The following is a 22713-nucleotide window of genomic DNA, read 5'->3' as shown; positions in this document are numbered from 1 at the left end:
CAGATACAAATTCAAAATATGAATAAAACCCCTGGAGGGAATGAAAATGCTGCAATAGTGTATGAATGAGAGTAGAGTTTTCTCAGGCGTGGGTAAATTACTCCGTGATGTATGGCTTTGTCTCATAAAGCCTGTGGCACTGAAATAAAATCTAAGTCAAACTCATTAAGAATATTTACCTCTTGTATATTGTCTGATACAGCCAGTAGCTTGATAAGAAAAGAGGGAGTCATAAAAGTGTCCGAGAGAGTGTTTTTCTTTCCTGTTGAAGTCATTATCTGGTGTTGCGCCCTGCCCTGTTTTTACAGACCTGCTCCATTTGTCAACCCCCCGTGCTCTCTGTAAACTTTTCTCTTCGCTCATCTCCAGATATCGTCCACGAGAACCTGAAGATGGGGTCAGACGGAGAGAGCGACCAGGCATCCGGGACTTCCTCTGATGAGGTGCAGTCGCCCACGGGTGTTTGTCTGAGGAACAGAGGGAACAGACGCATCTCTGCGGAGGTGAGATTTGGCTCTGTGTTTTCAGAGCTCCGTCGTTGTCCTCGTGTAGCCTCTCTGCTTTGCAAAGTGTGGATATATTGTAGTGTGAGTCACTGCAGGGCCTACACTTAACTCAGTGGGACGATTGACTGTGTTGCCACACATCTCCTCACCTGGTGTGATGGTTCAAATTCCACTTTGTTAATAAGCGTGCGCTGCGATGACTTCACTGATAAATGACAATAGATTTATCTGTAAGACGCGAATGTGAGCTCCGTGCTGTAACTCGGCGTGGGTGTATTTGTGCAGTGTGTCATACACACACTGCACAAATACACACACAAGTCCTCGGCTCCTGTTGCAATGTGAGCAGCGCACACATAATGTTCAGACTGATTTCATGTAATGTCCCTCTCAAGTTGGTTTTGAAATCTACTTTAAAGAATCTTTTATTCGTCAGCACATCCACCCACCCAAAACCCCCTCTGATTTACTTCCTCTTTCTCAAACACACAGAGCCAGACATGGGCAGTTCGATTGCGTTTCTCCGGTGGTTACATAATCTCAACACATTACAGAAGACATCTCACTGTAATTGCTTTTATCTAAAAGGCATTCCATTTTCCCACAAGTATTTTTTGGATCCAGGGCGTTTATTTCTGCACATATTAACAACAGTAATTCTTTTCTATTTCATTGATTTGTATTTTTGTTCCTACATGAACATGATTCCAAAATAGTTTCCTTTATTAAAGCTGTATGTTCAAAGCCAACAAGAAGAATCTGTGGCATGAATCTGATTGTTTCACATACTGTAGATTACAGAGATGGACACAGAGTACCTGTGCAACAACAACAAATAATAAACACAAATGTGTGTTTGTGTTTGCACCCCCCACCCCCTGTTTTGTGTTCTCATGGATCATTAGGATGTCACATGGAGGTGCCCTACCCACCTGTTGGTCAAACAATCTATTTGCTAGGTGCAGCCAATCAGAAGAAAGTTAGCCTTATCTCTTCCCCACATAGAGACAACATTTGACAACCTCTTCTGTACTTAAGACTTCTGTACTCAATAACCATGAACCATTTGAAAAGGTTCCAAGTTTTTATAGGGTAGCTAGATAGGCCGAGGCCAGCCTCACTACCTTCTGATGCACACCTTTTTGTAAGTTTGTTCTAACAGCAGGCCTGAAATATGACGCAAAGAGCTCAGTTCAGAAAAGAGGGTGAAGCGTTAGTCCTGGTAGGCTTTCAATGGGTAAAGAGTCGAGGGAGGGTGAAGGAAGCTAAAACACCTTGCCTTATTAAACATTCAAAACTGGTCTAGCAGAGGCAAAGAATATAGCTGTGGAGCCAAAGATGGGCGCATTAAGTCTGCTCTAAATAAGAAACAACTTGTTATGTATGTTTTTATTAGTCCAGTTTAACTTATTGTAGATTTACTTTTACTGAGAAAACAAATGTTACTTTGACTCAAGCACGCTGCTACTACATCAAACTTTGCAAAACTCATTTATTCCAGTGATCTGCAGATATCTGTATTAATTCATATCTGCAGGGAAATGGTGACGGATTGTCATCATCATCATAGAGAAGTTTGTCAAACAGCTGTTTAAAGTTTTATTCTTTACATATAAGCAGAGGTAACATGTCATTTTACTGTTTCAATCAATATCTGACCCGATCCCTCCCAAAACCAATAATTGGTCCCTTTAGCCCAACGTAAGCTCTACCAATAGGACTTCAGGCCGTGCAGCTGACATAAAGTAATGCAACGAGCCACCCACTTTCCCCCTGAACTGTGGCAGGAGTTACTTCATAACATCGCCATTCTCAACTCAAATTATATAAAAAAAGCATGACAGGAAAATAGATTCATATCCATCCATAGTTTTCATTTCCTTTTTCTGCATCACTGTTTTAGACACTTTTTCACCTTCTGTCTTTCTCTTTTTCAGAGACTTATTTTTCTTTGTGTTAATACAAAATATAATATAAAATGCAAAGAAAGACTTTCCAGTTTTACATAAAAGGAGTCAAAGGAGAGGAAAAAAAGAAACTGTAAGGAAAAGGACTTCCTTATAGTCTTGTGTTTTTATAGGTACAGTTGATGCCACTGAACCACATGTTTTCACACTAGCTGCTGGGTGGAAGGAAAAGTTCTGATTGAACAACACACACTTCCCTCCTTCTGTTTATTGGTTGCTTTGATTGCAACCCCTGTGGGAGTTTACAAGCAGATAGCAGCATCTGCACAGACAAACCAAGCATGCAAACCTGCACGAGTAGAGGGGAAAAATGCTTGGGGTTTAGTTAAGCTGCATTTGAGGCTGCCCACACAGAGAGATGATACATCACCTCTTGCTGCTTTTTTTTGAGCGTGTCTGCAAGCAGTACACCTCACACTTCCTGTGACTGTTTCACAGCCAGATAAAGTTTTTAGTTTTTTGGACACGCTCACAGTTCTACTTGCAGCTTCTGTCAGCCCAGCAAATCCAGTGTACTGTTTGAATGAACAGAGTGATTGACTGCAGGCTTGTTGTTGATGAAGTGATCCAACAGTGAAATCAGTGTGCGGCCTTGTTCGTTGTCCCCTCTGTGCCACTGTGACACTTGGAGAAGGGACGGCAGAGCAGAAAAAAAATAGGAGGAGGAGCGAGGACGTCCCTTTGGGCTGGTCAGGTAGCAGATTGTTCTCCTCGGACTGCAGTGGAAGCAGTGCCATTTTGGGATTACATCACAAGGATTACTGTAATACGGTCCAGATGGGCCCCTGTTGTAACAGATTAGGACGAGTTGATTGGACAAACTGGAGGGGGGTGGAGGGGTTGCAAAGGTCAAGCGATGGACGGCATCACTTACTCTTAGGACAAGCCACCAATCCTGGCCCTGCACACTGAAACCACAGAGCAGCAGAGCGAAATCTAATGTATATTCTTAAACAAATAAAGACAAGCAGAGTTCCTGTTATGTTGATATGTGCAGAGTGCTTTTGTTTTCTCTTTTTGAGAATCCAGAGCTGTGGTGTCTTTACTTAAAAATGTTTTTGTGAACAGTTAAAGCTAAAACAATAAGCAAACCTCTTTATTGCCTTGAAATGAATGTTTTTATGAGTTTGTATTTAGTTTGTACGCACACAAAACAATAGAGATGCCGAATCTGCACCAGGATGTCAACTTGCTCCAAGTTTTAATGAAGACTACACTTCCTGGAAGCTGATCACATGGCTAAATGTGTTTGCTGTTAACAACCACAGAGCAGAAAGCTGACTCACAGTCACAGTTTAACGCAAAGGCTGAAAGTCACCAATCCTTCCAGAAGTCGGTCAATTTCAGTTTACGGGTTTATGAGCTTGTCTCTGAACTTGTGTTGAAATTTGAAAAAGGTTGAGGTTGCGTTTTGCTTTTCTGTGCGTGTTGGCTAAGATGGAGGGAGGAAGCAGTGGGGTGTCCGGTGTTACCTCAGAGGGAGTGGAAGTAGATTTACAGAGAGAAACGTGGGATTAATAGTAATCTAACAAATAGAGGAAATGCATGATGGGAAGAATCCAGGTGTTAGATTTTAACTGTTTGATTGTATTATGTGTGTTTGAGGGATTTTTATATAAAGAATCATTAGAATCATGCTTTGTGTGCTTGTTTTACTTCTTTAAAAAGACTTACCCTGAACTCTTAAGGGCTCCACATACGGCCTTTACCATGAACACAAGTCTAAAACTGTCACTGTGTGGCTACACACGCACGTACCACACTGGCTTCTCTGTTAACCGGTGAGGCCTAAAGTACACCCACAGATTCTGCTTGTTTACTTTGGGTTTCTGCCATTTTGTATCCAATCAGAGGTATTTATTCAGAGATTATGTTGTTTGCTAAGGGTTTGTTTGTTTATTCATTCAGGTTGATATACCGACTTTTTTTTTTTTTTTTTTAATTGAGTTTTCTTGTTTTTGTGTAGGACCTGAACAAACGTTTGTCCCTGCCAGCTGACATCCGGATACCTGACGGTTACCTGGAGAAGTTTCAAATGAGCAGCCCACCCTTCGACCAGCCGCTGAGCCGACGCTCCCGCAGAGCATCACTGGTGAGAAGAACAAGAGGGATTAGAGGGGAAGAAGTAAGAGAGAAGGTGCTGAAAAGACAAGGGAGACAATTGCAAGTTGTCAGAGAGGAGACAAGTGCAGAGTGATACTGTAAACAGGAAGTCGGCCTATTGCACATGTCCTTCACCTTGAAGCTGGACTTGCAGGGGTCACATCATTGGCTAATATACTCTCCTTATTTTTGGAATTTGGTTGAGAAAAATTACGACAAAATAGTTAAAAGTAAAATGTGCATTTAGTTCATTTATTTAGTCATCAAAGTCATTGCAAGCCCAGGAATCTGGGCCAAGATGGAAACACAGAGAAATTCCCTGTGTGGTTCACTGGAAGGCAGGTTTATTCTTGCTGTAGTCGTCCTTGTGTGTGGTGCAAGCCAGAAGTGATGGCACAACTACTGGCTTGTTGTGCATCTCCCAAGTTTTGTAACCTGTCGGGCACATCGTGGGCGGTGAGGTTGGGCTGGAGGCACAAACCCTGTGAGCTTTTCGAAGCCACATCAATGCAGTGCATTTCCATATGGCACAGAGAGCAACGGCTGCACTTGGAAATGATTACATGCTCTGCAGAATCCATCATTTAGGCAAACAGGAGAAGGTAAGACAAGCACACCTGAAGTGTGAGTATACACTCACCAACCACTTTATTGGGTACATCTAGTACAGGGTTTGGCCCTCTTTTGCCTTCAGAACTACCTTAATTGTTTGTGGCACTGATTAAACAAGGTGCTGGAAACATTCCTCAGAGGCATTGGTCCATATTGACATGATAGCATCACATCATGATAGCATGTCTGCAGATTTGTCAGCTACATCCATGATACAAATCTCCCTTTTCCATTACGTTAAGGTGATCTATTAGATATCCAGTGACTGTGGCACAAACTGAACTTTTGACACAAGGTAGAATTGATCCACGCTTTAATGTTTTTGCACCAAATTCTGACACCACCATCCAAATGTCAGAGCAACAGTTGAGACTCATTAGACCAGGCGAGGTTTTTACAACTTTTCTTGGCCATTTAATGAAAATTGTAGTCTCAGTGTTCTGTTCTTAGCTGACCTGGTGCGGTCTTCTGCTGCTGCTGCCGGTCTGCTTCAAGGTTCCACTTGTTGTGCGCTTCTTCGTACCTCAGACCTGCCCATCGGGCACCAACAACCACATTCAGAGTCATTTAAATCACCTTTATTTCCCCTTTTGATGCTTAGTTTGATCTTCAACAAGTCATCCTGTACATGTCTGCATGCACTGAATTGCTGATATGTGATTGGCTTAATAGATAACATTCAGTTGACCATGTGTACCTAACAAAAGCAGCTGATGACTGCATATCTGTTGTATAGCGAGTGCATCAACCATAACCGCAGCTTCAGTGGCCATCCTGCCACAGTGATCACACTAGCTCATGACCCCTTGAGGATGGGTCTTGAATAAGTGATCTCTTCATGTCACCCGAATAACCACGACACCATAAACTCAATAAATAATTAATTTCCCCAAAAGTATTCATTAATTAATGTTGTTGGTGTTAGCAGTGTGTCAGTTTTGTAAGTACAACATTCTGTGTCACAGATCATTAAAGATCTGCTTATTGATTTTTACATTATTGGGAGTTTTTAGTAGTAAATTCTAAAAGGCAGAGCCATATTTGCTTCAGGGTTCATCATATAGCATTTTGCAGATAAAACTGTAATAACATTAAAAACTAAATTCTTTCTTTTGGCAAAAGCGACAGTGAAGAGTGCTAATTTGAGAATCAGGGGTGGACCAGAATGAGAGAAATGGAAGCAGAGCAAGAGTCAGGAAGTGGCTGCACATGGATAAAGATAGCTCTGAGGGTAATGTTTTATTTAAATGCAGCAAGAAACAGAAGTGAGAGCGTCAGAGTTCACACCTTATCCTCAGCCGATCAGAGCTCATCCTCTCAGCACTCATTTTTGTCACGAGCCTGAACGATTGTCCTGTGCATCTGTCAAAAGCAGAACAGAGGAGTAAGTAACACTCGGCCTCGCCCAGGCCCAACTTTATTTGCATACACACCCCTTTGCAGAGTTTTTTCAAAAGCACTGACTGGATTTGCTCAGATGATTGGCTGTCAGACCTCTCAGCTTTTCTGGCGCTGGTCTTTATCCAGTGCACAGGTCTGTTTAAGCCTTGTGAAGATGCTGGCTTGCAGCAGTGACAGTTATAGCTCAGTTATTAAGTAGTTTGTGTGTGTTCTGATTATAACTGAATAGTTGTGAAGCGTTTAGTGATTTATTATGCGTGGAAGTAATGATTGTTTCAGTTATTATTTATCGTGGAGAATATTGGGTCAATTGATCAACCAATCCTTGGTATATTAAATGATGAGAGTAGTAAAATGTGATGTAAAACGACACAACCGTATGGGATTTCTTCACAACCTCAAATATTTTTCTTAGCACACATAAGAAACGGAGAAAAATCCAAATATTAGAGAAACTGAAACTAGCTATTTTTTTATTATATATTTAGCTCAAAAATATAAATGAAAACATGTTGTTTGTTCGACTCGCCCATAGACACGTTGTAAAAAGCCATCGGGTCTTTGTCACAAGCAATTAGTCGGGATGCTGGTTTGGTTGTGTGACCCCCACCCCCCACGCCCCACTCTGTGATGCTGCAAGGCCATCATGAGGATTTGTCCTGGTGTGTGTAAGCCTGTCACTGCTAATAAAGACACTACCCTCATTAATGCTGTTTGTCCTTTTCTTCCCTCCAGTCAGAAATTGGATTTGGGAAGCTGGAGACCTACATCAAACTGGACAAACTGGGGGAGGTATGTGGCACAGTTTACCTTGAAAGCCTTTCTTTATCACCCCAGGTGCAAACGTTCTCATAGTGAGTGATTAAAGTGCACACAGGCACAGTTGTAGAGTTTACTTTTAACCTGAAACACTGAACCCCCCCTTCTTTTCCTGCTGTATAGGGCACGTATGCTACTGTGTACAAGGGGCGGAGTAAGCTGACAGACAACCTCGTGGCGCTGAAAGAGATCAGACTGGAGCATGAAGAAGGAGCACCGTGCACGGCTATCCGAGAAGGTACAAAAGATTTTAGCCACAGAACGCTATTTGGTCACCAAGCAGTCAAATATAAGTGCTTGAACTTTTTTTACTTATATAAGCTGATTTGTTTTACGTTGAACAGTGACGTTTGAACATCTGCAGCAAGATGGAGTGCAAAAAACAACTTAGTTAACTGAAATAGAAAAGCAGATTTTAGAATAAATGCTCCTAGAAAACAACCTCAAATACAAACATACAGGTCGTGCCTGTAGGTGGTCAGGTTTGTAAATATATCCCAGCACGAGCAGACACTGGTAGATTTGGAATTTTGTGGAATTTTTACACAAGCCGAGTCTGCACATAACAGACAACTTAGCGAGGACTGATTTTAAATCGTATCTTTATCCACTTAGTTACACTTAGATATTAGCTAAAGATTACAGAGTTTAACATGCTTGAAATAATATTTTAGCACCAACAAGGTGATTCCCCAAAGAGCTATTAGCCTAAAACTCTTTATGTGGTGTGCAGTATGATTAAAACAAATTTGAGGAAACTGCACAAGTGATTGACAAACGAAGTGATAGACCTAAATAAAATGTGTCTACAACAGATGAACTCAATTTTGAAGTCATATCCTTAAGAAATAGGAAAACAGTCCAGCAAAGACCTGTCACATGACCTGAGAGATGCATCTGGCCCTGCTTGTTGTTTGCTGAAGCCTCATCAGACGTGGTCTCAGTGGAGGGAGAGCTATCAAGAAGCTATTTGTCAAGAAGAAGAATAGTGAGAAAATGCTGTGGCATGCCACATTACACAAGAAGTGAACTGAAAATCACTGACTTACACGTCTTACGAAGTGATGAAACCAAATTTGACATTTTTGGTTCAAGTCGTTGTCAGTATGTACAGAGAAGGTCAGGAGTGTCTGCAACCATCTGTAAAACACACTGGAGACGCTGCCATGAATCAGGGCTGCGTTTCAGACAGCGATGTTGGAGATCTTGTCAAAATTGGTGAAATTACGAATGCAAATAAAGTCCGATTTTGATCGTGCAGTGCCTGACTGGCAGTGTTTGTTTCTGCCAGTGCAGTGAAAGCATACCTGGACAGAAAATCACACAACGCGACACTTAGTCACAGACTGACCTCGGCTTTATTCAAGCATTGACAAAGAATTGAATACAAGGCAGCCAACATCCAAAGAAGAGCTTTGGATGTCTTTCAGAAAGAACGTTTCCTGAAGATTACTTACAATTCTACAAACTTTCTTTATGCCTTATACGCTTCATTTCCATTTATGCTTTTAATAAATCGTTGCACCTATTTCCCAGTTTCCTACCAAATGTAAAGAAATGAGCTGTGGCTTAAGAGTTTTGCAAAGCACTGTATTTCAGTGTCATCTTCTGGCAGCTTGAGTAAATTCAGTTTGCGCTCACTGACGGTGCTTTGTGTTTTTTTAGATGGATAAATGTATTTATTCAAGTTTCTTCATCACCAGGTTTAGCACGTTTCACAAAAAAACGTTGAGTTTGTCATCTTTCAGAGTCTATATGGATCCTTCACTGGGGTTGAACTGGAGGCATTTTCTTCTTTTATTTTGCAAGTTTTATTTGACCTTATATGGAGAGCGGTGTTGGCAGCACACTCTTGTTTTGAGACTTTGTTGATTAATTTGAGCCAGATAAGCTTTCTTTGTAAGTCTCAGACATTTTTGTAAGATTGAAGGATTTATAAATAAACCTCTCTTGGCTTAATCAGCGTGAACACAGAGGCATCAGAGCAAGAAGTAAAGCAAATGTTGGTTAATGTTACTTTGAGAGAATAGAAAATAAGCTGAGTGTAATCACACCCTCGCTGTAACAGCTGTCTTCTTCTTCTTCTTCTTTTTTTCTGCGTGTGTTCTTAGTGTCTCTACTGAAGGACCTGAAGCACGGCAACATCGTGACGCTGCACGACATCGTCCACACAGACAAGTCGCTCACACTGGTGTTTGAATACCTGGTGAGACCAGCAAAACCTCTGCAGCCTCCCTCCTGCATGACTCACGATGTTCTCTGCAGGGATGCTTAGATTAAAATATTTGACGTTATTATTATTCATGACTCTGTGCGGAGTATGAAGGCTTACCAACTGTTGCAGTTTGTGTGCCTGTAGCGTCCCCGCTCTAACGCCCTTCGTCTCTTCTAGGACAAAGACCTTAAGCAGTACATGGATGACTGTGGGAACATCCTGAGCATGCAGAATGTCAAGGTGAGACTCCGCTGGCTGCCTGCTGGCCTGAGGACCTTCATCACCTGTCAAGAGTTTGTAGCTGCTGGTGTGGGTGCAAGAAGCATTGTCAGTGTGCCCCCTGGTGGAGAAGTGTAGACCCAAGGGGATAAGTAAAATGGGCTGCTGCAACCTTCTTTAAACATCCCTGTTTTTAGAGTATTTAATTAAAGAATTTCATTCATGATTGTGCATCTGCAATATATTACTTTGCTGAACACCACTGTTTTTTTTAACTCTTTATTTTAGAGTTTTTAATTCATGGACAGAAAAAAAACAACCCCAACTAAGCATACATATATATTTGGGTCCATATAATTTTACTTGATGTATTATGAATTCTCGCACTTTTAAGTAAAGCGAGCTTAGGCTAAAGGTCACCTGTTCCATCGCATAGATAATACTGATGGTGCGGATCCATCGTTTGAGGCCTGGTGATTCTGGTTTTTGTCAATTTTTTTCTAATTGTTTTCTTCCTGGCTAACAGTAATTTCAGTTACCAGTCGTTTTTTTTTTTTTGTTAACCACATCCTCATTAAGTAGACAGAAATACAAGACCTCAGTACTGTTGGTGATCTCGTATCAGCGCGTCGTATTTTGGCACATGACCAAAATGTGTGTGAGTGATTGGCCTCCAACTTCCCACACGCAGCAAGGCTCGATCACCACTATTTTATAATAACTTTATCAACACGATCATATGTACTGATCGAGAAAATCTCTTCCTTTAGATTTTCCTCTTCCAGATCCTGCGAGGCTTAGCCTACTGTCACAGGCGGAAAGTTCTCCACAGAGACCTGAAGCCCCAAAATCTGCTCATCAATGACAGAGGAGAACTAAAACTGGCTGACTTTGGTAAAAAATCAATACATTACATTAAAATGTTTCTACAGAGCTATTTTTTTTTAAACTGATGAATATTTGGAGTATTCTAAATAGCTTCCTTTGTATGAATTTCATGACATTTTTCCAATATGTCCATATTTCTGCTCCACAGGCCTGGCGAGGGCGAAGTCTGTGCCCACTAAAACGTACTCTAACGAGGTGGTAACTCTTTGGTATCGGCCCCCCGACGTGCTGCTCGGCTCCTCCGAGTACTCCACACAGATCGACATGTGGTGAGTGGGCCTCGCTCGACGGGGGGGATTGCAACTATTAGGAAACGCTAACGATGCTCGTGGTTACTCTCTTATTTCCGTATGGCTGCACAGCGACGGCGCAGGCCGATGCGATCCTCTCAGATTGGTTTTCTGTCGTGAAATTGCCACTTCAGTGATTTGTGGAACGGGCACAGGTGTCTGGAGCTCATTTCGTTTAGTTTGCGCCCTTATTAGCGCGCGGGTGTAAAGAGACTTTGCTGCTGATGGACACAGCCTCGCTGTTAAGACAATGCAGCTGTAAATGGTTTCTCCGATCTCCAATTGAGAGAAACATCAGGGTTGGTTTAGAGATGGAACACCTGTTGAGTCAGGCTGCTGTTTAAGCTTCAGTCAGACGCATCTTTGTGACCTTTCCCACCTGTTTGTGTCATTCTGTCAGGGGTGTGGGCTGTATATTCTATGAGATGGCTGCAGGCAGGCCGCTGTTCCCGGGCTCCACAGTGGAGGATGAGCTGCACCTCATCTTCAGGCTGCTAGGTGAGTGCTGCCCTCTGCTGACAGAGGAGCGTTCAGACTTTTAACCAGAGCCTTTAATCGCATTAACCCTGGCATGTCCCCCCTCCGCGGCTCCATGAAAAAGCCCCATCCAGCTGACGCGGGCTCTAACAAGGTCTATTAAATGTCCCTCCACAGGCACTCCTACAGAAGACAGCTGGCCTGGAATATCCTCCATTGATGAGTTCAAGTCCTACAAGTTCCACAAGTACAAGGCACAGTCCCTCATTAATCATGCCCCCAGGTAAGCCTGATACTTTTTTCTCTCATTTTATCTTAATAACTTTACTTCTACACCAGATGCAACATGTCCCAGCTTAGGCTGTGTTGCTGCTGGTTGTTTCAGGTATTTATGGAGCAGTTATATAAACCTTACCGTTACCCCTCCATTCACCTCTCTTGCCTGGTTGTCTGATGACTGGAGGTGGAAAAGTGTTTCTTGTGACACAAATATAAGAGGAGAGCTTGTAAGCAGAGCTGTTTTAGCTTTTAGTTAGACATGAGTGTTGGAGGTTTGTGTAGTTAGGAGCGTGTGCTCTTTATCATTTCCTGTAAGGAAATCCTGTGGAATAGTTGACTCTGTTTGACTTCCTTAACACTCGCCTCTATCCATGAGTCAGCCCACCTTTACTGACCCCCCCCCCATCCCTCCTCTTCTTTTTTCCACCTCCAAACTCTTGTCCCACCCCTCCCCCACACATACAGGTTGGACAATGATGGAATCGACCTGCTGATGTCATTCCTAAAGGTAAGTCTCGCCATATCTGCCAGGAATTAAAGAGACGCTAAAAACATGTGACACATTTCGCAGCTATGTCAGGACTGTGTATTTGGAAAGAAGCGCACGAAGGCGTGCCAACACATTCGCATGCGACCGCAGGCTGCTGACCCAGTTCTTTTGTTGTTCTTTAATGGCTGAAACTTTTGTTGCCCTAAATTTCAGTATGAATCGAAGAAGAGGATCTCTGCTGATGAAGCAATGAGGCAGCCATACTTCAGGAGCCTGGGGCCACGTGTGCACACGCTGCCAGAGAGTGAGTAATGAAACGGTGATGCAGTAATGCAGACTTGGCACCATCCGCTCAGTACAACTTGAAGGGTATTGCAGTGTACAGAGAGGATCACTTACAGCCTTGTAACAGAAACACTGTTCACCCGGCACGTCTTCTTCTTCTGTTGCACTGACTGACTGTGTCTTTGGCAGCCGTATCCATATTCACACTGAAGGAGGTGCAGCTGCAGAGAGATCCCGGCTATCGGAACTCCTCATACCCCGAATCAGGTGAGGAATAAAGAATCGAGAAGAGGGGAAGTGGGAAGCACAGAAACTGAGTGAGCGAAAAGAGACAAGTGCAAGCGTAGGTTTTTGTAGTACGGCCCACTCAATTGGCCAAATAGACACAGCTCATGGAGGAAGCTGAGATACTTTAACATAATTGCCACAATCTGCATAAACTCATTATGAGGATTAACTATATTAAACCGCCATAGTGCCACATGTATAATTAAACATGTGCTTGTAAATTTTGTTACATTCTACTTCCTGAAATTTCATGCTGTCCTTCAAAGACTGATGCTCACATGTAAATTAAAAAACCAAACCACTGTATTTGTAAAAATTGTACACTGTAAACAACTAGTGCAAAGATCTATGAAGGATCATGAAATGTGAACACATACAGGCTAACGAAGGCTCAAGTTGTAGCCCACATTACACTTCCTGTTTATGACCGCAGAGCACCTGGAACCTGGCGATTTATACAACCAAAGCAGAGATGTCACGATAACGGTGATATTTAAAAATGAAATGTGTATACCATTGTTTATTCTTTCGTGGGCAAACCCACTGAACAGGGTAAATAGCAGTCACTGTGATAAGTAAGTTACTTTTTAACCTTGTTATTTGGATTGATTTACTCCAATTTGCTTATCACATAGCCCGGAATAGTTGGAAAATGCAGATTTCTGTCATTTAAAATAGCTGAATCGATATTTAAAGACTTTATTTTTCTGTTTCCCATCAGGCAATGGAAAAAGCAGAAGACAAAGCATGCTGTTTTAAAATCTCTGGACTGGATACAGTTATTTGGGAACGATATACTGGCTGTACAGTCTTGCCGCTGGATCAGAACGCGGAGATGAGAGTTGGCGTGGAATGTCGTAGTCACCTTCAGTCCCCCTCCAGAATTTTTTTTTTTTTTTTTTTTTTTGGCGAGGTGGGGGGGCTTTCCACGGTCTGACCCCGTCCCAAGTTTAGTCTGAAACTGGCTCCAGAGAGACATTTGTACACTGTACATCTATATTTATTGACAAGTGAATTTGCTGCTAAATCCAACTACTGTCTAGAATTCTAACAGGCTCAGTCACTTTAATGAGAACATGCAATGTGTATAGATTTTTTTGAAGTGGGTGATATATTTTTTTTGTCTTTTTTTTTTTTTTATTGGTCGTCGTTTCCATTTTCATACATTAAAACTCCACCTCGAAGCTCCTGGACGACGTGTGGGTGTGTGAGGCACACAGACGGAGGGAGGTTTCTGTAGCAGCTCAAAGGGGTTTCATATTCTTGTCTCTGTTGCCATGGTGCTGTACTCAGCTGCACAAATCACATGTGACCATTTACTCTGAAGGTTTTTCTGAGGCCAGCTTTGATATAATAACTAATCATTTTATCCCAGCCGGAGATTAATGTGAGATTTCTTTTTTGTTGTTGTTGTTGTTGACATTATTATGTTTTTGCACACAAAACTTGGTAGATCTGTGCATTTAAAACAAACAACTTGCTGGCATATCATTCCAGGGATGCTCCGGTCTCTGATGTGACCAATGAACAAATGCAGGAGAGAGAGGAGGGAAAGAGCAACACAGATTGTCAACTAGGGCATTACAGGAATAGTTACACCTACGAAATACACTGATCACCCTCCTGTCCTCGTTCTTTCTCCACTCTTACAAAGAGGAGCTGCAAAAATGAGCTCCCACTGTTGGAATCTGCAGTGCCCTGTTTGTGCATTGCCCATGGTTTGCCTGTCTGCCATTCCCATCTCCCTCATCTATAAAAGTAGATCTTTTTTTTTCTCCTCTGTCATTGTGGTGCATGCCTGCTCTTTTCTATGAGGAAGCACACAACAGCCACCGAACCCCTAATTCAGGAAGCGTTAGCTATAGTCCTGCCCTTATTTAACAGTGTTACAAGACATGTTTTGTATGATATTCTTTATTTGTGAATAATTTTTGTTGGTGTGGGATTTCATTGCAGATGCCCTCCCATATTTCAGTTTTTTTTTCCAGAGTAAAGAAAAATTAAATCTAAAGGTTTAAAACCAAAAGTGTTTGTTTTTTTTTTTGTTTGTTTCAGCTGCTCTACAAAGTTTCAACTCTGCTTAAGCATTCAATGCTTTGTTTATTGAAAATGACATTCTTCACAATACAAAAAAAAAATATACAGAATACATATTGTATTACCAAGTCCAGTATAAAAAAACAAACAAAAACAAGAACGTAAGTGTTACAAGGTTTTCATTCATTTGAAATCTCGTCTTCATTAAAAGATTTTGAAATAAAGTGAAAACAAAAACAGGACAACAAGGCACAGCCGGTACTATCTGAGAAGCATAGTGCATACGTTACATACAATACCACGTTAAGTGAAACGATCAGTTTCACATTGTTAACAAGTAGACTTGTTTCTTTTTTTCTTTTCTTTTTTCTAAAGATTAAAAGAACCAGGCTCTGCGCAGGCTGAGCGGCTGGTTAGCCTTTCGCAGCTGCGCTTCTGTCCGTCGCGGACAGGCTAGTGTAGAAACGTGCTGTTCTTTATCATAAAGAGGCCAGATGTCTCTGAGACATCGTGGCGTATGGCTTTTACCAAGTGCTTTCAACCACTCAGAATCTGAAGCAAGTCAAGTGCAAAAATAAAAGAGAAAAAAAAGGTGAGGTCACATAACTGTCTCTGCTTTTCTGAGACAAAATCTGACATCATGAATAAGAGATCGCTGCTGCTGCTGATGATTATTATGATGATGAGAAACTTTCAACAAGAGAACAATGAATTTGCGGCATTTTCCACAGATCCTGGATCAGGATTTGTGAGTGGTGGGAGACAGGAGCAGGGAGGAGGGTGTTCCTTCCAGGTTTGGCAGGGGGACAGGCATGTGTCCGTTGATTAGGCTGGGGAACTGCAGAGGAAGAGAAAGGGACAGAGTTAGTGGGGAGGGGATGGAGTCTCTATGAAAACCGCTTTCCGGTAAGGAACTGTTGCATTGTCACTGCTCTGGTTTCCTGTTTTGTTTTTTGTTTTTTTAATTCATTGTGCCGCTTCCTTCTTGTCTCTCTCCCCTCCAACTCTACAACAGAAGTCGTCTTATTTACGCACAATGAATCCGGTATAATGTGTGTGTGTGTGTGTTTCATAAATGAGGAGCAGCTCTCAAACCAGTCCACCCTGTTCAGACTGGCTCCCCTGGGCTCAAACAGGAAGTATTCACAGGATTTCCTCTCCCTCTCACAAGCTCTGAAACAGGACACCTCTGCAGGACCTGCTTACTGAGTCTCAACTAGTTTCACAACCCTTTGTGACTGCTGCTTTGCAAATAACACTCACACACACACAAAAAGTTTTCTTGCTTCCTGTTAGGTAAATACTTGCATAACATTTGGGCAGCATTAGAAATCATTTAATAAAAAGTTTGGTTCACCTAGCTCACATAATCGCCCTCTCTAAAAGCTTTTCCTGCCCTGGTCTTCTGCTCTCTTTTCTTTTATCAACCGCTGGAAACAATGAGGCTTTTGCAGAAGCACTAATTTGGCCCCAGCAGCCTCTCCAACTTCCTCCTCTGCTTAAAGCGCTACCAGTAAATAATCCTTTGAGTACACCCTCTATTCTCATCTCCTGCTATTTTTGTCCCTCTGTCTTCCGCTACACCTGTATGTGTTTCTTACCTGAAAGAGGGAGCTGTGGCCCTGCAGCCGGGCGGGGCTGAGCGGAGCGACTGGGCTCAGGCTGCTCCAGAAGTGGATGCCTGACAACAGCGGACTGTGAGCCAGCAGCAAACCCGAGGGAGTCTGATGGGTGGGGGGAAAACACACAGGGAGGGAGGCTTTATATAAATGAGAGAAACTAGTGGGGACAAAATTAAAAACAAAAAACAAAACTCACAGCGGATTGAGAATGTTGCTCTGAGGGTTTTGCTAATGCACAACATGCTGAAAAAGGGTGAACGGACATGTATCAGCGTTTGGAAAAACAAACTGACGAAGCAGGAAGGAAGTCTGTGGTTTCTACTCCCGAATACAGGGGTGATGTGAGGAGGAGGGGAGGGGGGCTGTTGTTGATTTGGGGGGGGCAGTGGTCGTCAAGCACTTGGAACTAGAGAGAAAACATATGAAATCAATTTCTCCCTCCCTCCCTCCTTCCGTCTCCCCTAGTCTTCTCCCCCCCCCCTCCCCTACTTTCCCCTGTGTCACCTCAGAGAAGTGAGCCAGTGTTGCGAGGGGACCCAGCCCTGCTGCTCGAGTATTAACGGAATTATTGGAGCATATGGCATCGCTTAGGGCCTCTTCCCCTCCTCTCGCAGGTTGGACTCACCGAAGATTTGCGTAAATCGCTCGCTCTCCTCTGATCTCATCGTACGCAGCCCTTGTCAGCGGGCGGTGTGAGCGTAGCTCCGAAGTCTTCCTCGACGCGTGGACGAACCCCTCTCTGATGTGGCGCTCGTTTTTTCTCTCTCTTTGTAACAATTCCAGTACAAACACGCGATTAACTAAATTAGATGATGAAACTCAAGTTGGTGCTTGTGCCGGAGCCGTGGGCCATTATGATCTTTTGGTATAATCCCAAAATGTTACAGCTCGATGAATTTGGCTCTAAACTTGTGGCAGAAAATAAAATTTGAAAAAAAAAAACCAAAAGAAAAAACAATGGCTCCACAGGCAGACGAAAGCAAAACATTACTGCCACACAGAAATGCGGCACTTGGTCTAAACATCGCACAAATATTTTAATGATGTTTTAAACTGCGCAAAAACCTTTTTTGAAGGCACGACTAAATATAGAAAGTGCTATAAGGGGCTTTGGGGACGCTGATGTCATACTCTGGTGTTCAATCATCAGCCACAGTACCGCTCAGGGGGGACGGCACTGATGGCATCACGGGCAGAAATATCGTCTTTCTGAGATTGATTATTATCAGACTCTGTATCGTTCAGCTGTGGTCTGGCAGGGAGTGAGATTACTGGGTTTGTGTTAAATCACAAAGAGGGGAAAAAAGGGAGCGACTGAGTGCTCGTGAGAAGGGAAAGTTGTAGCAAGATGAAGAGTGCAATCCTAGGTGTGAGTGAAGTGTTAGATCTTAAATTAGGGATCAAATCGTATTTAATCCAATGTGATGGCAAAATGCTGGAAAGCACCTTGACACTCAATGAATGAGTCACTAGTCCTCAAAGTGCTCACATAATCACAGTTGAGACTCAACATATGACTCATGTCTAGAAATGAGGGAGGAACTGGTGTCATTGTAGCATCTGTAGAGTTCTGCTGCTCAGCTCACCTGTGCAGTGAAGAAGGCCGGAGTGAGTGACCCAGACGGCAGCGCCGGGCTGTTGAGTGCGATGGAGCCGATGTCGCTCCCTGCCAGCAGCAGGGGCGGCGCTGAAATCTCCAGAGCTTTAGGCTTTTTGCTTTTTGGGGGGAGTCCATCTCCGTGGTTAGCGCTACTGTTAAGAGAACTGCTTCTGCCACCGCCGCTGCTGCTCCTCTTTTCAGGAGGCTGCAGGGCTCGCCCTCTGTGCCCGGAGGACAGATTGAGGGGTTGAGCACTTTGGTCAGAGTCCTCCTGCTCCTCCTCCTCAGCAGCGGGGCTCCGGCCGCGCTGAGTGTGAGGAGAGGACGGGGAGGGGGAATGAGAGGCGAGTTTAGATGGCCCCGGTGAGACATAGGACTCGGGCTTGGCTGAGGGAGGAGAGCTCCTCTCGTTGGCATTGGTGCCGAAGCGGATGACGGAGCGCTGCTCCTCCTGACGCTCCTGCAGGGCACGGAGGAGTTCGGGCTGCTTCTGCAGGGAGCTGATGCTGAATGACGAGTAGAGACCCGAGTGGAGGTAGTCATTCCGACACTGCTGTGCCCCCAAGGCTGCCAGGGTCCTCCTCTGGGCCTCCTCCTCAGCTTCCTCCTCCTCCTCCTCCACTTCCAGCTCCTGGGCCTCTTGTTCTTGAAGGGGAAGCCTTCCCGAAGCCAGACCCATCTCCACCGCCTGCGGGTCCATCTTAAGGATCTCAGGGAAGGACACAAACTTATAAACAAACTTCTGGCCAATCACCTTCTTGATGATGTTCTGCAAAACATGCAAACACAATTCACCGCGATAAGGTCATTATGAAAAACAAACCAGGTACACACATAGAATATCAGAGGAGTGTTTGGGGCCATACTAAAGTAGTGCTTTGTTACATCACAGTCAGATCTGTGTGTGCGCTTTACAAGAAAGAGGAAGCAGAAGTGTCTATCAGGGGATTTTGTGAGTTTAAAGGGAAGAACAGAGAATGTGTCGTGGCGTCACACTCCTCTCCCGGCTAACCTATCACAGCAGCTGCGGTCACACGATTAGCTGTGCTATTATGGAGAGGCAACTAGAATCACTTTAATTAACCTTGTCGTAGTAGTAGCGCAGGGCTCTGCTCAGCTTGTCGTAGTTCATGTTGGTCTTGTTCTTGCGCAGCCCCCACAGCTTGGCCACTTCCTCCGACTTGAGGAGCTTGAACTCGCCGTCTGTGGACGTCCAGCATATCAAGTGCTTGTGACTCTGATCGAGCAGCAGCTGCAGCAAGAACTGCCACAGAGTGATGGCACTGTCCATTCCTGCAGCGAGACGCACAAATGATTAGGTCAGCGTGTGGAGAGTAGCACCAAACATGCTAACAGATGCGAGCCGTTACTGAAAAAGCACCTAAATTACTGGCGTGTGTAACACCTGCCTGGTGCCACAGTGACAGAATAAGCACACAAATTAAACCTTTGGAGGGAAACAAGGCAAGTCCCTCTTTACACTTTACTTTAGGTCCATTTATAACTTGTTTATAACAAAACAACCCAACATTTCATCTAAATATAATCCCTTTATCCCCCCCGCCCCTTCTCAGTTCTGCCTTGCCACTGTGTTTTATTGCACACAGACTAAATTAAGTTACTGGCTAAAGAGGGGCCGATCTGTTTGAGCTCCAACATGTGGTGCAAGAAAGAGCAGACCGCCAATGAATAGAACAGTGTGTGTCAAGAGTGTAGTGTAATGTAACAGCAGCAGGAGCCACAGGAGAGAAAAAAATAAGGGAGGGGGGGGGCTAACAACAGCTCAAGCCAGAAATATGCTGCGGTTCAACCTGGCCCTCTCTCCAGAGGAAGTACGACGGGCCCGGGGTGGGTTATTCCTTTAATAGAGGAATGTGCAGCCTCGGAGCTCCTGTCTGCCTGCCTGCCTGCTAGGAGCTCATATGCTAGTAACGGCAGTGGGGGTTTCTGTCCCCACAGCTCTGACGAGAGCGGAGCTCGAATGACTGCTTGATTTCAAAATACAAAAATTAAATCACATGACTACTAAGAAACTGACAATAAAGCAGATGATGTGTTAAGTCATAGTTCAAGTAACAAAGGCCAGAATTTTACTGTAAGGTGATGCGCTGCTATTCTCGGTAGTTGTGTCACTCTGAATAGTGCGTTTATCTGATAATATGTGAGAAACTGGTGGCCATTTTTATTTATTTATTTATTTTTATGTGATTGATGACGAATGATTTTCAGTACGTTAGTTTTAATCTCACTCATGTTTATATCGCTACTCTCGTTTACATGATTTGGATTTTTTTTTTTTTTGGCCAAAATTTCAAAGAATGAGATTAGCTTCCGTAAAAAAACAAAAAACTCTGAGACGAAAGTGTTGTTGGTTCTTTGTGATGTCATGAAGGTCTAACTATTAAAACAGAACTTTCACCCAACTCAAGTTCAAATCTTTTGTTTGTGCGAAGAAGCCAAGAAAGAAGAAGAAAGTTAAAGTTAAAAAAAAACCACAAGGAGGTTAAATGGCTTGTTTTAGGTGGAGAATGAACAGAGGAGTCCAGTATGCAGCAAATAACTCTGAATGATGTAAAGCTTCTTTTTTGGAAATGATTACAGCAGACCTTTGACATAATACAGTCTGAATACTGATGGAAAGGACTGTGCTCTCATTTCATTATCGTGTCTTCCTCCCATCACCCCCCGACCGGTCACGGGAGATGGCTGTCCTTACCTGAGCCTGGTTGTGCCGGAGGTTTGTTCCTGCTAAAAGGGAGTTTTTCCTCCCCACTGTCGCCAAGTGCTTGTTCAAATGGGGTGGTTTGTTTGTTGGGGGTTTCGCTCTGTACTTTACAATATAAAGCATCTTGAGATGACTGCTGTTGTGATTTGGTGCTATATGAATGAAATTGAAATGACAAGCCACTAAAGAAAGCTGAGATTATGGAGAAGCTTTTCAACCGCTGCTTATCTTTGTCCAGAAAGGACGGGCAGAGAGAGAGAGAGGGCTGAACTAATTTCCGACACAAGCCATCCCCTGAGTTTTCTATCTGCCATGTGAAACTACAAACCTGTCAAAGTCAGGACTTCCTCCTATTCTACTTCCAAGGACAAATGGCAAGGAGAGGGGATCCCACAGCAGGGGAGTGCTTCCCTGATCCTGCCACACTTCCCACAAAATTCCCAGAGGGATAAGGGTCAAAAGAGCACGTCATTGTCCCCTTTTTCACAGCTCCACCCGTTAACCCACTCTACACCCAGCCTTCAATTCGACTTTAGAAAGTAAAGCTTTCAGCTTGCAGCCGAGGGGCCACTGAGCAGGCAGATCTGCAATTTAGGACAGTGTGACTTTGAAAATTCCGCTTTGCGAGATGCTCTAAGCATGCTGCTGCTGCAGCAGGTCAGACCTCAGTAGTAGCTTCATAGAGTATAACCTATTAAATATAGTACAACTACCCACTACAGGAAAAAACAACAGAAAGTTAAACCTAGCAAAACAGAAATTAAAAAGCCCACATCTCAGCTCTGCAGCGAGGCAACAAGTCACTGTGAGAACCGCAAATGAAATAGTGCTAGGAGTCTTTCTAAGAATATCTGGGGATATTGTGGTGGTTTTGGTCGGGGCACGACGAGCCCTGTTGCGGGATGCTCGCCCCGAGAAGTCTCGCGTGTGCACAAAGCCATCCAGTGTGTTGGCTGAACGGAAACTCCTAATGAGATTAGATGGTGTATGCAGACATTACTTAGCCATGACTAAATCTGCTCTCTTCCTGTTCACTGGCGGTGGAAAATTCAACAGGGGGACCCGCAAGAAAAAAAGCATCTGAAAACAGGTTTTAATGACTCTGAGGCTATTTTTCTGTTGTTGTTTTTTTCCACTGCTTTTTCATTTGCCTCTCCCTTTTCTTTTTCTTTGCTCAGTTGCAAAGTTACACTCACTTTTACGCACGGAGGTCTGAATCACTACACTGCCCCACTGACTCATTTTCAAGATGTTGCTCGCACCGGAAGACGATACATTTCTGTCTGACCCCAAATCTGTGCCATTCGTGTGTAGAAACTTAGAAACCAGCTCGACCTCAAGACTTTAAGCTGAAGCAGAAAACAAAAAACCAAACGTGTTTACAGCCAAGACAATTAACTGAAACGCAATTACGGCCGCTCGCCCGACTCGGCATGCGTTATTTCTCTCTCACACACACACAAGCCACCAATCAGGCAACAAAGCGCTGTTCACGGAAAGACGCCCGCTTATTTTTGACCTTACCTGCGATCTCCGGCTCGGTCTGGTCCCTCCGAAAAAGTTTACGGCGACGCTTGTGTGATTCCTTGTTTTTCCATGCTTACTTCTGGTCTACAGGAGTTGTGCTGGACTGAAATAGGATCCTGTGCTTTTTCTTTTTCTGAGCAGGAAGTTGGAGCAGGCAGACACAGAGCCGGCTGACTTCCTCTCCCCTACGATTCCCCAGGCAGTTTGCCGTCTGTGTAAACACACTTTTCCTCCCCTCCTCTTTCTCCACTGCTTGCCCGCTGACGGTCAGCAGTAGGCCTATACTGTGTCGGCACACATGGTGATGCAGAGACTCCTACATCGTAAACTGACATCATCGGTCTGCAGACTGTGATGCGTTCA

At 43.7% G+C, this 22713-nt stretch overlaps 2 protein-coding genes across 3 annotated transcripts in view; one reads left to right on the top strand and one right to left on the bottom strand.

Annotated features, from left to right (window-relative positions):
• Window positions 1-13681, top strand: part of LOC102300403 (cyclin-dependent kinase 17) — a 34467-nt gene extending 20786 nt beyond the window's left edge. For both annotated transcript variants that reach the window (XM_005929055.3, XM_005929054.3), the window contains exons 4-17: window positions 370-503; window positions 4440-4565; window positions 7325-7381; window positions 7532-7646; window positions 9520-9614; window positions 9801-9863; window positions 10613-10736; window positions 10879-10999; window positions 11421-11518; window positions 11675-11780; window positions 12242-12284; window positions 12480-12570; window positions 12741-12818; window positions 13561-13681. In XM_005929055.3, coding sequence (XP_005929117.1) covers window positions 370-503; window positions 4440-4565; window positions 7325-7381; window positions 7532-7646; window positions 9520-9614; window positions 9801-9863; window positions 10613-10736; window positions 10879-10999; window positions 11421-11518; window positions 11675-11780; window positions 12242-12284; window positions 12480-12570; window positions 12741-12818; window positions 13561-13598 — 1289 coding nt within the window. In that variant the 3' untranslated portion in view covers window positions 13599-13681. The remainder of the gene's footprint in view (window positions 1-369; window positions 504-4439; window positions 4566-7324; window positions 7382-7531; window positions 7647-9519; window positions 9615-9800; window positions 9864-10612; window positions 10737-10878; window positions 11000-11420; window positions 11519-11674; window positions 11781-12241; window positions 12285-12479; window positions 12571-12740; window positions 12819-13560) is intronic.
• Window positions 13682-14737: 1056 nt separating this feature from the next.
• Window positions 14738-22713, bottom strand: LOC102301242 (ETS transcription factor ELK3). Its single transcript, XM_005929057.3, has 5 exons — window positions 22348-22713; window positions 19183-19391; window positions 18085-18867; window positions 16478-16600; window positions 14738-15714 (listed from the first exon to the last, which is right to left on the bottom strand). The coding sequence occupies exons 2-5, from the start codon at window positions 19387-19389 to the stop codon at window positions 15616-15618; spliced, it is 1212 nt and encodes a 403-aa protein (XP_005929119.1). The 5' UTR covers window positions 19390-19391; window positions 22348-22713; the 3' UTR covers window positions 14738-15615.

The sequence above is a fragment of the Haplochromis burtoni genome, unplaced genomic scaffold (assembly GCF_018398535.1).
Source record: "Haplochromis burtoni strain Fernald_Lab_line unplaced genomic scaffold, NCSU_Asbu1 Contig_77, whole genome shotgun sequence".
Lineage (NCBI taxonomy): Eukaryota > Metazoa > Chordata > Actinopteri > Cichliformes > Cichlidae > Haplochromis > Haplochromis burtoni.
Note: the sequence above shows the minus strand (reverse complement) of the source record. Positions and strands in the feature narration are given on the sequence as shown.

Coding starts and splice junctions, on each gene's coding strand:
- LOC102301242 (XM_005929057.3), bottom strand. CDS start 19,389: ATGGACAGTGCCATCACTCTGTGGCAGTTCTTGCTGCAGCTGCTGCTC. Junction 16,601..18,084: donor CGGCCTTCTTCACTGCACAG/GTGAGCTGAGCA, acceptor CCCACCCATCAG/ACTCCCTCGGGTTTGCTGCT. Junction 15,715..16,477: donor GCCACAGCTCCCTCTTTCAG/GTAAGAAACACA, acceptor CTTCCTCTGCAG/TTCCCCAGCCTAATCAACGG.